At 49.3% G+C, this 15,891-nt stretch overlaps 2 protein-coding genes across 3 annotated transcripts in view; both read left to right on the top strand.

The window, feature by feature from the left end:
- The window catches only part of PEAK1 (pseudopodium enriched atypical kinase 1), a 268,078-nt gene extending 261,912 nt beyond the window's left edge, over positions 1 to 6,166 (top strand). For both annotated transcript variants that reach the window (XM_056128746.1, XM_056128745.1), the window contains one exon: positions 4,358 to 6,166. In XM_056128746.1, coding sequence (XP_055984721.1) covers positions 4,358 to 5,506 — 1,149 coding nt within the window. In that variant the 3' untranslated portion in view covers positions 5,507 to 6,166. The remainder of the gene's footprint in view (positions 1 to 4,357) is intronic.
- The window catches only part of TSPAN3 (tetraspanin 3), a 174,942-nt gene that overhangs the window by 92,001 nt on the left and 67,050 nt on the right, over positions 1 to 15,891 (top strand). The window lies entirely within an intron of this gene.

The raw sequence follows: 15,891 nt of genomic DNA, 5'->3' as shown, positions 1-15,891 counted from the left end.
AGGCCACACCTGGTGCAGTTTGGGGTGCCATATGAGGTGCTAGGAATCAAATCAGGGCTGGCCTCATGCAAAGCAAGTACTTTAATCCCCATACTATCATCTCTCTAACCTCATTCAATATTCTTTTTAATATCTTCTTTATTAGGGAAACTGAGACCCCAGAGAAATGAGGTGAGAAACCTTTATACAGCTAGTGGCAGAACTAAATTTAAGGTCTTCTGAGTCATTGGAAGCTGTTTTCTATAATGGAGACTCTTAAACTAGGGACCTAGGATTAAGTTTTTTTTTTTTTCAAAAAATTTGTTTTAAAGTAAATGCCCTTATGATTTATTACTACTAAATGTTTGGGTTCTATACTATTTTTTTTATTTTGTGTTTTGGGTCATACTTGTTAATGTTCAGGGGTTACTCCTGGCTCTATGCTCAGGAATCACTCCTGGCAGTGCTGAGGTTACCATATGGGATGCTGGGGATTGAACCTGGGTTGTCTGCTGCAAGGCAAATGCCCTACCCGCTATACTGTTGTCCATCCCCTGGATTGTATACTGTTTTATACATCCAGGCTTTCATAAAAATATATCAGGTGAAACAGAGTCACAAGTGGAAGAAATTTACACAGCCCCATTCTGTATCAAGACAGTGCCAAAGTAAGCTCGCACACACAGTCTTACACACACAGTCTTATACACACAGTTGCGCTCAACCACACCCAGGGATCTGAATGACTTTCCAAAGACTGAGTAGTTGGGACCTTTCAGCTTTTCATCCAGCAGGCAATGTGATATTGAGCAAAGAATTAAAACTAGAAATGGGGCTAATGGAGCTATATTCTGAATTCGGCTCCTATATAACTAATTGATGACTATTATAGAGAGTTTAAATACTGTAACACATAAATATTAAATACTGGCAACAATGCAGTGTGGAAAGAATTTATGCCATGACTGATAAGCATATAGGATTATATATTCTGCGTTTGCTGAGACTTTGCGAGCTTTCCAAAGATAATATTTTCCGAAAGATGTGTTTGAACTTGACCTCAGTCTAGAGTTATTTCTATTTCAAGGCCAGCATTTTGCTTAAGGAAATACTTAATGATTCCTCAGATTGATTAGGCAGGTGACAAAAAAAAACTTATTTTCAGATCTCTCCAGATAGGTAGGGAAGGAGATAGATCAATTTCTATCACATTGACCACTTGTTTGGAGTCTCCCTGTAGCACTGTCCTCCTGTTGTTCATCGATTTGCTCGAGCGGGCCCAGTAATGTCTCCATTGTGAGACTTGTTGTTACTGTGCTTGGCATATCGAATATGTCATGAGTAGCTTGCCAGGCTTTGCTGTGTGGGCGAGATACTCTCGGTAGCTTGCCGGGCTCTCCAAGAGGGACAGAGAAATCGAACTCCAGTCGGCCAGGTCAGCCTCATGCAAGGCAAACACCCTACCCGCTGTGCTATCGCTCCAGCCCTTGGAGTCTCCCTAACTGTAATAAACATATATAAATCCAGTAAATGAAAGAGGTAGCTTCTCTTTCCTGAGACCTCTTGTCTTTGGTGCCATTTTTAAAAATATCTATTTGGATGGAAATTAGATCATGCTGCTTCTCAGAACTGGGCATATATCAGCACTTTCCTGGGAAGATGTACATTTTTCTTTTTAAACAAAAGTGATAGAAAATGCCTTTGAAAATTGGCTTCTTGTCATTTTACTGCAATAAGCAGGCAGCATAAACACTGCTGAGAGCATCTTTGACTGGGAGGCTTTGACACTGGTGGAATTTGGCAGCACTCGCCTGTGTAGGGGGACGGGCAGCAAATGTGTTCCAGCTGATGAGAGCCCTTGCATGTCCAGACCACGCAGTTTGAATCTTGGAGCTCATGGTAGAGACAGAGCCTTCCACAGTCTCTTCTCCATGTCCTAGCATGAGGATAATCCACTGAAATCCACTGAGGGGTGATTTTATGTAAATTTTTGCTTTTATAACCCTTTAAGGCTAGAAATGCAAGAATGTTTTAAAGAATATGCAGAATTGTTGGCTGATCTAGAGGAATGGGGGATACTACCATGTAGCCAGAGGACCAAGGGCCCACTCTTATGAATATATGATCAGCCAAGCCTGTGGGTCAGTGTTTGGCCCCTGCAATGCCAAAGCACCTGAGCAGTGCTCCTGGAAGACCCCCAGTGCTATACATACCTGGGAATACCCAGCAGCCATGTGATGCTGGGATTAAACCTGGGTCAAACGGGGCATGCATCCTAACCACTATACAATCTTCCTCAGTCCTAGCGAATGTTTTTGATTTTTTTAAAAAAGGGCTTTCTTGGGTCCGGGAGATGACTCAAAGGGTGAGTGTGCATGCCAGATCCCAGGTTTGATTCCTGACACCACATGGTGCCCCAAGTACCACTGGGGTTAACCCCTGAGCATGAGGCCAGGAATAGCCATTTACCACCCAAAAAAAAGAAAAGCATCCTTGATTGATAACCACTTAACTTAAAAATAATTTTTTTTAGAGTCAGGCATCAAACCCAAAGCCTCATTCACTCAGACTCTATACTCCACCACAAAACAACATCCCCAGCCCCATCTGCTAATTATTCTTAAAGCCCTTGTTGTTTTTTGAGTGTATTGCTTAAATGAAGCCTATTATAAGAAAGTACAGAACTCAGATCCTGGCCATTGAAAGAATCTGCCTAGCTCTATCAGACCAGTGATTCTCTCAAACATCCATCTCTGCCCTGCTAGTGAGCTGTGAGGACCTAAGCTGTGACGGTCACGTGATGTTCATTGAAGAGTTAAGAAAATCCAAAGTTAAAAAAAAAAAAAGAAAGAAAATCCAAAGTTGGAACTGGAGAGACAGTACAGGTAGGAAGGCACTTGCCTTACACACCACCAACTGAGGTTCGATCCCCAGCACCACGTATGGTCACCTAAGCCCAGCCAGAAGCAAGGCCTGAGCACAGCAAGGTGTGGCCCAAAAACAAATGAGAAACAGAGACACAGAGAGACACGGAGAGACCCATAGGACACTGTACATCATTCTGCTGACCAGTGGTAAAGTACGATATTCTGGTCTATTTTACTAATCATCTTTTGTGCTGTGCAGTATAAGTCTAAGCTTCACAGAAACAGGTAGAAAATTATTGCTGTTTTTCTGTTTTCTAGAAGTGCAGAATCTTGTGGAATGGATAAACTTTGTTGTTATACCTAAGTTTGCAAACTGGTAGCCCTCGATGTGTTCTTGTTTTAATGTTTAGATTCTCAGCCCAATTCATTTTTATTTTTTATTGAGATTCTGTAGTTTCCGATGCTATTAATAATGGTTTCTCGTGCACATAATTCCTACAACACACCCATCACCAGTGTATCCCTCCCTCTCCCAAGAACCCGAAACCCCTCCCTCCCAATCCTCTCCCCACAACTCAGATGTATTCTCCCATTTTGTTGCCTTTAGATCTTTGTTACTATTTTACTGTGTCTCTCTTAGGCCACCCATATGAGTGAGATCATTCTGTATCTGTCCCTTTCCTTCAGACTAACTTCACTCAGCGTGTTATCCTCTAGTTCCATTCACGTTGCTGCTAATTGAATGATTTTGTTATTTCTTAGAGCTGCATAGCATAGTATTCCATTACACACACACACACACACACACACACACACACATATACATATATATAACTTCTTGATCCATTCATCTATAGTTGGGCATTTGAGTTGTCCATATCTTGGCTATTGTACTAAGTGTGACAATGAGCACAGATGTGTGTATACCCTTTCAAATCAATGTTTTTGTGTTTGGGGGATATGCCAAGAGGTGCTATTGCTGGATCATATGATTCTCAACCCAGTCTGAAGGACTGTAAGATAATGTAAGGACTGAAGATAATGCACACAGTGTGCTGAGCAGTAGATAGCACGATAGCACTGTCTTCCTGTTGTTCATCGATTTGCTCGAGCAGGCACCAGTAATGTCTCCAGTGTGAGACTTGTTGTTACTGTTTTTGGCATATCAAATATACCACGAGGAGCTTGCCAGGCTCTGCCGTGCGGGCAGGATACTCTCGGTAGCTTGCTGGGTGCTCTAAGAGGGATGGAGGAATCGAACCTGGGCCGGCCGCGTGGAAGGCAAACACCCTACCCGCTTTGCTATTGCTCCAACCCAGGCAGGTAGATAACCATGAGAAATGGTTACTGCCACTATCACTGACACTCAGCATAGGAGGAAAATTCATTTCTGTGATTTCACTTTGACAGTTTCCAAGCCACTTACGTTCCCGTTAATCCTTCCTTATACATCATAAGCCTGGTTTTGAAAGTGTGCCTTTTAAATTGTGCTTTTTGCTTTCGTCTTTCAGATCTGTAAGAGCAAAGCTAAAGAATCTCAGCAGTATTATCACAGCTTGGCTGTCCGGCAGAGCCTCGCTGTCCACTTTAACATCCAGCAGGACTGTGGCCATTTTCTTGCCGAAGTCCCTAACCGTCTGCTTCCCTGGAACAATCCTGATGCTCCTGAAGAGGAAGAAGATGAAATGGAAGAAACTGGAGATGAGGTGAAAGGAGAAATGGATGAGAAAAGCCCTGAGCCATGCTCCGAAACGGAAATACCCCAGAAGGAAAGCCGAAAGCAGAGGAGCCATGTCGTGGTCATCACCCGAGAGGTTCCCTGTCTCACTGTTGCTGATTTTGTGCGGGACTCTCTGGCCCAGCATGGTAAAAGCCCTGATTTGTATGAGAGACAAGTTTGTCTGCTGCTCTTACAACTGTGCTCTGGTCTCGAGCACCTTAAACCCTACCATGTCACTCACTGTGACCTTCGCCTCGAGAACCTGCTGCTGGTCCACTACCGGCCTGGGGGAACTGCCCAGGGCCTCGGTCTCGCTGAGCCCAGCCCCAGTTCCTCTGGTCCCACAAGACTCATAGTCAGCAACTTTTCTCAGGCCAAGCAGAAGAGCCATCTGGTCGACCCAGAGATCCTCCGGGACCATTCCCGCCTGGCCCCAGAGATCATAACAGCCACCCAGTATAAGAAATGTGATGAGTTCCAGACCGGAATCCTCATCTATGAGATGCTGCATCTGCCCAACCCCTTTGATGAGAATCCAGATCTGAAGGAGAAGGAATACACCCGGGCAGACCTTCCTCGCATCCCTCTGCGCTCCCCCTACTCCCGGGGCCTGCAGCAGCTGGCCAGCTGCCTCCTCAATCCCAACCCTTCCGAGCGGATCCTCATTTCTGATGCCAGAAGCATCCTCCAGTGTCTGCTGTGGGGCCCCCGGGAAGATCTCTTCCAGACTTTCACCGCCTCCACCAGCCCAGCACAGAGGAACACCATGCTCCAAAATTGGCTCGACATCAAGCGAACCCTGCTGATGATCAAGTTTGCTGAGAAGTCCCTGGACAGGGAGGGGGGTGTCAGCCTTGAGGACTGGCTTTGTGCTCAGTATTTGGCTTTTGCCACTCCGGACTCCCTCAGCTGTATTGTGAAAATCCTGCAACACCGCTAACTTAGCTGCTGCTGCTTCCACTTCCTTTTTCATCCTAAGTTACTCCTGCACTTCCCCTTCCCAACGCTCACCCAGAATTCAAGGAAAGGAGACAAGCCTTCTATCTCTGCCCATGAACAAATGAGTTTCCCTGGGAGCTCGTCCAGTCACCCACAGCTCCAAATCAAGAAAGAAGCGGGGTCTGTCTGAGCTTTACAGAAAGTCAGCGGAAGAAACAAGCCTTTGCCATGCTTTGGCATACCTTCCACCCTCATTGTCCCACAAGTGCAGGTAAAAATGAAAGCACACATCCCTGAAGGGACAGCTTCTTTGGTGTGAACTCGGTGAGCGGTATCCAGTTCTTCCATAATTCTGAATATTGCCTGTCTTTTTTTTAATCCCAACTATTTATTCTCATAAGCAATATACAGAGTTAATAAGTCTCTACTACTGTCCTCCCTTGAGCTCTCATCACAAACTTCCTTCCCTCCGAGTACCAGTAACTGACTTTCTTACCAGGCAAAACTGCCGTCCTTCACATCAGCCCAGTTCGGTTTCAGGCTCTATGTCCTTTGTTCCAGCAAACAGCGGAAGGACACGGCAAGATCCCAGCTCTTGGCTCACAGACCGTTTTTCACACTCTCACACTCCTTTCTGTTCTTAGTATGTGTATGTGTGTGCACACGGCGTGGAGGAAGACCCTGTGAGTCGCCCTCTGCCACCACTGCCTGATTCTCCTGCATCTCTGCTCTGTCCCCACTTGCCAGGGAAGTTCGAGTTTCTCAGCTGTTGGTGTAACCCATTCCAGAGCTGGCCCAGGTGGTATCGTCAGTGCTTCAGTGGAGTGGAATGCAGTTCAGATCTTCTAAGTAACTGGCGGGACCCAGGAGGTGATTTCTTTCCATGTGTGCAGTTCTCTCGGGGCCAGCAGTGGAACAGGAGTTGAGAGCACCATTCTTTGGTCACTGTCAGAACCGTCTACACCCATGGCGCCTGCATGCCACTTTCCCCCCGCCAGTCCGCTGCCCTGCCACGGCAGTGCTCAGCTGGCTTCTCAGTAGCGGTTGTTCACTCATTCAATACTGCCACCACAGCCCTGGGTGCGAGGCGGTCAGCTGAGCTCAAGATCTCTAGCAGCAGGGGAGGCAGAGGGCCTCTTGCAGGACTGCTGCCCTGCCCGCAGGATGCCCACCGCGCCTGCAGAGGTGGCTGCCCCATGCCCAGCCGCGCAGGCACCACCGCCCGAAAGCTGCCAGCTGGCTCTCAAGGACAACTCACAAGGGAATTTTTTGGCCGAGGTGGGTGGCTGGGAGCTGTGTAGGCCTGGGCTTCTCTCCCTTGGACATATGTGCAATTTTTGTATGTATTTTTAGCTGTATATTATAATGTTTATGTCGCCACTTCACCAGAAGCAAGAGCTCCAGAAGCCCTCCCTTCTCCCCTTGGCACATAGGCACGCTCAGAGTTAAATGTTCCTTCCACGGGGGCGCATGTGTGTGCTCACGTGCGCATGTGTGTGTGCGTGTGCATGTGTGCACACGCTTGTTGTATTCAAAACTGTGACTATCTGTTTACTTCAACCTTGAAATCCCAAGAGTCACTCAGATGGAAAGAATGTGCGTACACGTGTGTGCCCGTGTGTGTGAGGCCAGGCCTCTCGGGAGCAACCTGTGACCCAGCAGAGACAAGTTCTCTGCACCTATGAGGGACCCGGAGCCCCTCATCACCCAGCACAGAGTTCCTTACAGCCGAGACTAATTGTGCAGTATTCCTTAGATAGCACATTAGTGGCCTTTTGGAAATTTCTATAATTTTAACATTTTTAACAGCCTCTTATGATCCACCTATATTGAAGAGGATGAAGAAAGGAGAAGAATGTATTTTATTGTGCTCTTCTTTCTTTTTTTTTCTTTTTTTAAGACTGGGGACACGTGAGGCTCTCCATGGGGGGCTGTCCTTGTCCTCCTGGCCAGCAGGACAGATCTCCCAGGGGAGGAAGCTACCGACACATAGCGTCTCGCCTCCTCTGTCCTACACAGTGGCCACAGAGTGGGCATGCTGCTGCAGGCCAGCAGGCCCCTCTCTCCCCGTGTCCTGTGGCATGGCCACGCCTTGCCGAGCAGGCTGGTGCTTGGTTCCCGTAGCATCACCATGTGCACATAACTCCCTGCCTACTTGTACACTGAATGGCAACACGCAGACCACTGACCCTGTCAGCCAGCACGCCCCCCTCGCAGCCCCACGCCCCTGGTTTGTATATTGAAATACTTTCTCAGTGTCACTTTTGTTGGTGCCTTGCCCTTGTCGATCTGAATGTTGAGTATTTAATGAGATTTCGTATTTAATGAAGATTGTGCCCTGATCCCTCTGTTTGTTCTCCAGGTCCCCTTTTCGTTCCTTCCTGTTTTGCCTTGGATCCCATCTTCTTCGTGTTCACTCACTCCATAGAGTATGATACGCATGGACACTCTCCACTCCATTACCCCCCTATCTTAGAGCACTGCTAAGCCAAGCACCTCCTCGAGTCAGCTGTGTTTAATCCAGTTTTTTTCTATTCAAATTTACATCGGGCAAGAGATGGCTGCCGGCTGCAAGGGCGGGTCTCTGGCGTCCCAGATGCAGGCAGCTGCAGGAGTTCTCTGAGTGATGGCTGAGGAATGTGAGGTGGAAAGGGAAGGGGGCTCGGGGGTGGTCACAAGTTAGATCAGGAGAGACAAAATATTATATTCTCTCGGCAAGAAGTACTACATCAGATGGGCCTCAGACTATTTTTACAGAAGATTGAAATTCAATCAAATATTAGCACAGATATTTTTTTACTTTTTAAAATTTTACTTGTAATAGGAACTTCAAATGCATGCATCAACTGGAACACAGTCCTCCCCTCAGCACAGACAGATATATGTGAAGAAATCCGTATCTACATGTCTGTGTATATATATTTGTCATTTTGGGATTGTGACTAGTATAGCACTTTAAGTTTCCTCAAGTAACATCAAGTTATTGTCTTCACTATTGATTGGAAAGGTTTTCTTTTCTATTGAAGCCTATTGTAGACGATTCCATTTATACTGAAAGCTTGAACAGTTGAAGCCGCTAATAGACTTTTCCATAAGCCACATGAACATGAACCATTTCTCTGACACATCTGAGTGGTAGAGAAACCAGCCATGGCTGGAGTAGCCCAGACCAAGACTGAATGTATAGCAGAGTGCCTTGTTAAAATGAGAATCTCATCTCGGAAGGAAGAGCATGAGAGGGTCCACAAAGACTGGGAGAGGTTGCCCCTGCTAGTGTTCGGAGAGTCCTTTTGACATATGGATTCCGCGGTGATGCCAGAAGGTCATTTCTGAGGAGTAAATAGCGGGAAGAGGTGGCAGGAGACAGTTTGTACCTGTGGAAATCAAGAACAAAGGAATCATGAATGAGAACCACCAGCCCCTGAGCCAATCAGAATCAGGAGCCAGAATTCTGGCAGTGGGCTCTGGGTTTTGCTCTCAGAAGAGGAACTGGCTGAGGCCCGGTAGGTTTGGCGGAGGGAGGGAGCAACCAGCCCCCATGCCACCTAACCTCTTGATATCAGGGGGCTGAAAACTAAGTTATGTGGGGGGTTTTAGGAGTCTAAATTGCCTTTTCCTCATCAGATTAAGTGAGCGACAATTTTGCTTCCAAACTCAGAATAAGTTTATGAACCTGGAAAACTCCACAGGGTTAAAAGTTCTAAACCCCCAACCTAAAAATACTAATGAGTCTGGGCATAAAACTGCCTAAAATTATACCGTAAAGCAGCATTGTAAAATTTCCGCATACAAATGTTGGGTCCTCTAAACTGGGGCAGAGGACTGCACTTGAATTCAAAATACCTTGAAGCTGAGAAGTAACCTGACTTGGGTTTTGCTGGTAACCTAATGCTAGGATTTTTTTCCCCCTTCTAAACTCAACCTGCAGTGATCTGAAATCTATCTCACTGAAGCCCAGGATTTGGGATACATCCTTTATCCCAAATGATTCGAGTTGTATGAATCAAGTATGAACATACTTGGGTCGGGGTGGGAGCTGCACCAGGAGAGAACTTGATACTGTGCTCTAACTCTGACACGTTTGTTATTCCCCCTCACAGTTGCTGAGGGTGGAAATACTGGTCCAAAGTGAGCAGTACGGCTGTCCATGAACCCAGAGCCTTACCTCACTGGAGCTCTGATTCTCAGAGGCCTAATGTGTCATGCCCCCCGAGATCAAGCACTACTCTTGCTGAAGTATGCACTGAAGTCCAGCTGTCCCAAAAGAAGGGACTCCACGGACCAAAAAAAAGAGGCATAAGGGGAGGAAACTGCAGTGCAAGATCCCTGATAGAGATTATACCAAAGATATCAAGCCTTCTTACCCTGTGCTGTTTCGGTGGCGAGTCTGAGTTGTGACAAACGCCGTGAGAGCAGAGTCATGTGCATTCCATGTCAGTGTTAGCTGAAAAAATAATCCTGCCTCAGAAAAGCTCCCCTTTTTATTTTTTGAGGGGGGAAAGCAGTCCTACTTTGTACACTTGAGGAGGGAAAGTTTTGATGAAAGTTTTGGGCCAATTTTAAAATTCCCCAGTACCTGGGGAGAAAGAACTCTTCCTTTTTACTGGACATGGCTGAGACTCAAACTTTTCACCCAAACTCTTTGATGCTGAGACTGAGGGTCAAACTTTTTTTTTGTAAGAGATATGATAGTTTCAATATATTTGCTTAAAGAAGTCTTGGTAAATTTAACAAATTGTAATCATTTTTTATAAACCTTCCTACCAAGGCATTTATTTACCACTTCCCGTCACCATCATTAAGTGCCCAGAAAGTGCCAGGTGCTATCCAGCTGTTACACACCCTCTTCAGCTATTTGAAGTTAGAGTAGGTTTTTGCATCAGCCACTTCTGGAAGCTTCTCCACCTGAGTGGGGGCAGGGGCCCACTCTCTGGACATCCTTTCCCTGGTCTCCCACTCCAAAGAACCTCCTCTTTTTACTCCTCCATCCCTTTCTCCCCTTCCCACTTCACATGCATATTTTTCTTACATCAAGAGCGTTTCAGGGAATCAAAAGAGGTCAGACTTTTTTTAACATAGCAGAAGTACAGAGTCATATATTTTGCTACGAATATTATTCTATTAACGGAAAATCCGCTTTGCCCCTATATAGTGTGTGGAAAGTATCGTGTGTGTCTGCACTCTGGATAACTTGAATGTTGAACCAGCCTGTGGCTTCAGGGTAGCATTTTTGAAAGACAAACCACACTGTGCTTCAGGAAAACTCCAAACACTCCCCAGTTAGTCCCTTCCCTTGCAGTTTGAAAGACTGTCCCGTGTCAGCACGCTGGGTTGGGTGTTCATATGTGCAGGGCATCCGGGTGTGAGACAGGGCAGAAGCAATGTCTTCCTCCTCGTGATCTGGATCATGACAGTTCCTCATCCCCATCTCTCCTCCGTTCCCCGGTAGCCCATGCTCTGTATCGGAGAAAACTGTTTCTCTCATTCCTTCCCGGAGATTGACCCCTTCACTGACTTTAGAGCTGTATAAATCTACCAATGAATGGTCTCCTCTGTCACCAGATGGCCCCGCCCTTTGGTTTGCTGTGGTACTTTGCTGTGTTCTCTGTGGCATCATGTTACTTGTGTAAATAAATCCATTTTGATATACACTAATCGCGAGTGCTGGTCACTTTCAGGGGCTTTCCTGGATGGAAGTGCTGGGAGAGTTGGATGTAGATGTGTCTGTCTCTCACCCCGCAGTGTGCATGTGCTCTTAGAATCCCATCCCATCCCGTCCCATCCCCTGGGCCCTATTTTCTCTGCCTTCCCTCCCGAGTGGGAGGATGCCAGGCTGCAAAGCGCTTCTGTGAATGAAGTCTTTCCTTTTCCCAGGAGGGCTGCAGGCTGAGGTTTGCTGTGTGAGAGCGCCCCCTGGTGGCCAGTTGGCCACAGCCTCCCGGGTTAGCACTGCGGGTTTGAGGAGCCGATGGGGAGAGTTAAGCTGGGCAGTGGCTGGGAGCAGGACGGCGCCCTAACAGCATCCTCTGAGCCAGAATTTACATGCCTTTCAACTTAAGCTGCTCGGTCACATGTGGCCAGACAAACTGGCGTGCCGACTCTTGATTTTTCTGGTTTGGGTTTTGGTGGGTTTGGTTTTTGAGGGGTTTGGGGGGTTGTTTGGGTTGGGGGTGGGGGGAAACCACACCTGACAGTGCTCAGGGCTGATTCCTGGGTCTGAGATCAGGGGTCACTCCTGAGAAGCATGGGGGACACTCAAGTACTAAAGAGGAAAGGTCCCCTGGCTGAGGCAGGAGGAGTTCATGGTCAGCCGTGTGATGACAGCTGCCTCTTTGTTAGCGCTGAACAGATGGACGTGCCAACGCTTATATCGCAGACTCTAAATTTAGGCAGGCTCTAAATCCCTTCCAGTGGACACTGCCGGGTGCTTCAGCTTCCCTCCAGAGCAAGCTCCCCGGAATCTGCAGCCATGGTGTCTGCGGGATATTCCAGGAAACTGACTGCTGTGTTGCCGAAGAAACAAAACACATCGCTAGTATGGGCCTCCAAATTCTTTAATTTTCCCCCCAAGTTCTTTCTGTACTGTCCAGGCCTAAAAGAAGGGTCAGCCACGAAGCAGAGACTGAGTTAGGAACACGGGCTCTGCCCGCTGCACTTCTCAGAGGCTCTGGGAGCCACCCTTCCCGCTGCAGGGGCGTAGCACACCACCTTCAGGCGTGGGAGGAGCCCAAGACAGAAGCAGCGGGTGGAGATGGGAGCTCATGAGGCAGAAAGGAAGAGGGAATGGGGGTCCTGCCTCATGAACTGCGGGTTTGCTTGGCCCTCCTGGGACCAGGATGGTGAGAGCAATTGAGGTCACTAGTTGCCTCGTTGGGTTACTCCACTAGGTGGACTGGGCCAGGACCGGGAAATCCAGAGCTTCTGTCTCACAGTGCTTTGGTGTTACTGATGAGGAATCATCCTGCTTCCCGTATAACATTGTGCAGCACGGGATCCCTCCCTGGGAACCCACTCATGGGCTCTCTGACCAAGATGCCCCTTCTCTTTTTTTCTTTTTTTTTTTTTCTTTTTGGGTCATACCCGCCAATGCACAGGAGTTACTCCTGGTTCATGTACTCAGGAATTACTCCTGGCACTGCTCAGGGGACCATATGGGATGCTGGGAACCGAACCTAGGTTGGCCATGTTGGCTGCGTGCAAGGCAAACGCCCTCCCCGCTGTGCTACTGCTCCAGCCCCCAATGCCCCTTCTCTTGACCCAACTTGACCAGAGGCTATGCCCCGTGGACATTTGGACAGGGCCATTTCACATGCTGGCGGCTCGGGAGCGCCACATGAGGAGTCCTCCCTGCCAGGCCATGCATGTGCTCCCACCTCCTCGGCTGTGCACTGCCAGCTCCCCAAGGCCCAGCTGCCTGCGTCCTTAGGAGTCGGCCAGCCGAGCTCTGTGAGGGAAGGAAGTTCATTAGCGCCTCAGGAGCCAGGAACGCAGTTGGCACATCACCCGTTGTCATTAAGAGCAGCTCAAAGCAATTACAGCCGAAACTTTAAAATTGGATTTCACACTGGGTGGGGGGCAGGAGGGATTCGGTCGCCAATGTGCAGTAGGCTCGAATTCACCAATCCTTGAGTGGGAGTAGTGGGCCGGAGCTGCCCCTGACCTTCTAGAGACCCCAGGTCCCCCACACACCCAGGCTCCGGAGTTTCAAGGAGCTACAGGGTTGGGGTGCAGGTGGAGACAGGCCACAGGAATACAGAGGGTCCCCATCACTGCTCAGAGGCAGAGCTCAGCTCCCAGTACTCGCCAGCCCCCACAGCCACCCAACCGGGCTGGAAGTCAGCAGAATCCACTGTGGCTCCTTTTCCACATCCCTTCACCCCACGTGCCATTTCCCTGCCCCACACCGCCAGAGCACCCAGTGGCACTTCTGCTCACCAGTGCCACTGACACGGAGACTAACCCCCCATCAGCCCTACAGGTCTCCCACACATGCTGAGCATGTAGGTCAAAGGTCACAGGTCAGGGGTCAGAAATTAGGGCCCAAGCCAGGGTTGGTAGTTGCTTTCATCCCTCACTACTTCCTGTCTGCCAAAGCCCAACTCCTGGTTTGGAAAGCATCTGGAACAACCTCTGGGAGCTGCATTCAGGTGAGCTGTAGAAGGGGCCTCACCCACCGCCACCGGCCCACAGGGGCTGGAGAGACAAGACTGTAAGGCAGTGTTTGTGCGCACATCCTCACCTGAGTCACAGAGACAGGAAAGAAGGGGTTTGCCCTGCACGCAGCTGACCCCAGTTGGAATCCCTGCTACTAAGCACAGAGACTGGCACAATCCCTGAGTACCACCTGTAGCCCAGCACCCAATACTATCCCCCACCACACACACACACACACACACACACACACACACACACACAAAGAAAGTGTTGGGGCTGGAGAGATAGCACAGCGGGTAGGGCGTTTGCCTTGCACGCAGCCAACCCGGGTTCGATTCCCAGCATCCCATATGGTCCCCTGAGCACCGCCAGGAGTAACTCCTGAGTGCATGAGCCAGGAGTAACCCCTGTGCATCCCCAGGTATGAACAAAAAAGCACTGTACCACTGTAGTACTGTCCTCCCGTTGCTTGAGCGGGCCCAGTAATGTCTCCATTGTGAGACTTGTTGTTACTATGTTTGGCATATCAAATACGTCACGGGGAATATTCATGATGTATACTCGCCGTGCGGGTGAGATACTCTCAGTAGCTTGCTGAGCTCTCCGAGAGGGGAAAGGAACCTTCCCTGACCGGGAATTGAACCCAGGCTGCGGCGGTGACAGCAAAAAATCCAGGGTCTGTACATGACCTCAAAGAACAGCCAGATGGAGGCCAAGCCCCCCAGAGCCCCCAGGGGGTGGCACGTGAGCCTCGGACACTCCTCCAGAGGAGGGGACCATCTTCCTCAGGAAGCAGCCGGGGAGTCGCCTGGAAACCAGCCTACTTCCTTGCATCTTCCCAACTGTGGTGCTAGAATTGTCCAGAGAAACCAGACAGGTTTTCTTTGTTCTATGTCCAGAGTGAGGGGCCTAGTCTTGTCCTCAGGAGGCCAGGCTGCCCCTCCCCAGTGTCCCAGGGCCCTTGACTCCCCACTAGCCCAGAGTCACCAGGAACTTGGTGGGGCCCACAAGCTCTGGCCCCAGCAGGAAGTGGTGCTCACTGCTGTCCAGCGCTGCCCGCACACCTCAGCCTGGGCCCACAGCAGTGCTGCCCGTTTCCTCCCTGTTTCTTGGTGCCCCATGCAGCCAAGTTGCTCTTGGGCTAATCCCACATCTGCATCACCAGCTTTTTCCTCGGGTGTGGTCCTGGATCTAGAGGGTCTCCTCCTTCCTATGAGCGCCTCTGTCCCCTCAGAGTTCCAGACCAGCAGGAGAGGGTCAGACACAGACTCCTCCCCGCTGCCCTCTCAGTGGCCTCTGTGTCAGGGAAGGTCAATGCAAAGAGCAGGAGGACCTAGCAGGGCTGCCCAGCCCTGAGTGGAGAGTGGCTGAGATTCTCGTCCCCACTCCACCCGAACCCGGCCACCCGGAGGCCTGGTCTCCTCCCTGTCTCTTCTGCTGCAAGCCTGTTTTATGCCCAGGTGTGGGGGCAGGGTGCTTCCATTCTAGTCTGGACGAAGACCAAGGCTTCCTGAGTGACGCTGGGGCAAGGCAGACCCAGAGAGGCAGCAGAGCTGAGTTGTTGGTCTGTGACTCTGCCCGGGATGCACACGTGGGTCTCCCAACAGGCGGGAGGGGCTGAACATGCCACAAGAAAAACCCAGGCCCACCCACCCAGTAGCCCCTCAAAGGCAACTGAAACCCCACTAGCCTTTTAGGGACAACTGGTCACCTTGGCAAGGTAGTGGCTTTCTTTTTTTTTTTTTTTTTTTTTTTTTTGGTCACACCTGGCAATGCACAGGGGCCACTCCTGGCTCTGCACTCAGGAATTACCCCTGGCGGTGCTCAGGGGACCATATGGGATGCTGGGAATCGAACCTGGGTTGGCTGCATGCAAGGCAAACACCCTACCTGCTGTGCTATTGCTCCAGCCCTGGTAGTGGCTTTCTTTTCCTTTGCTTTTCCTATCTTTCTCTGATGGGAGATGGGGGTTAGGGAGTGTTTCTGGTTAAAAATTTCCCTTCTTAATTGTCTGCCATAGAGGCAGGGGCGATAGCATAGCAAGTAGGGTGTTTGCCTTGCACGTGGCCAATCTGGCTGACCCAGGTTTGATTCCTCTGCCCCTCTCGGAGAGCCCGGCAAGCAACTGAGAGTATCTCACCCACAGAGCAAAGCCTGGAAAGCTACCCGTGACGTATCTGATATGCCAAACACAGTAACAAGTGTCACAAGGGAGACGTTACTGGGCCCGCT

This window comes from Sorex fumeus, unplaced genomic scaffold, assembly GCF_029834395.1.
Source record: "Sorex fumeus unplaced genomic scaffold, SorFum_2.1 ptg000067l, whole genome shotgun sequence".
Lineage (NCBI taxonomy): Eukaryota > Metazoa > Chordata > Mammalia > Eulipotyphla > Soricidae > Sorex > Sorex fumeus.
Note: the sequence above shows the minus strand (reverse complement) of the source record. Positions and strands in the feature narration are given on the sequence as shown.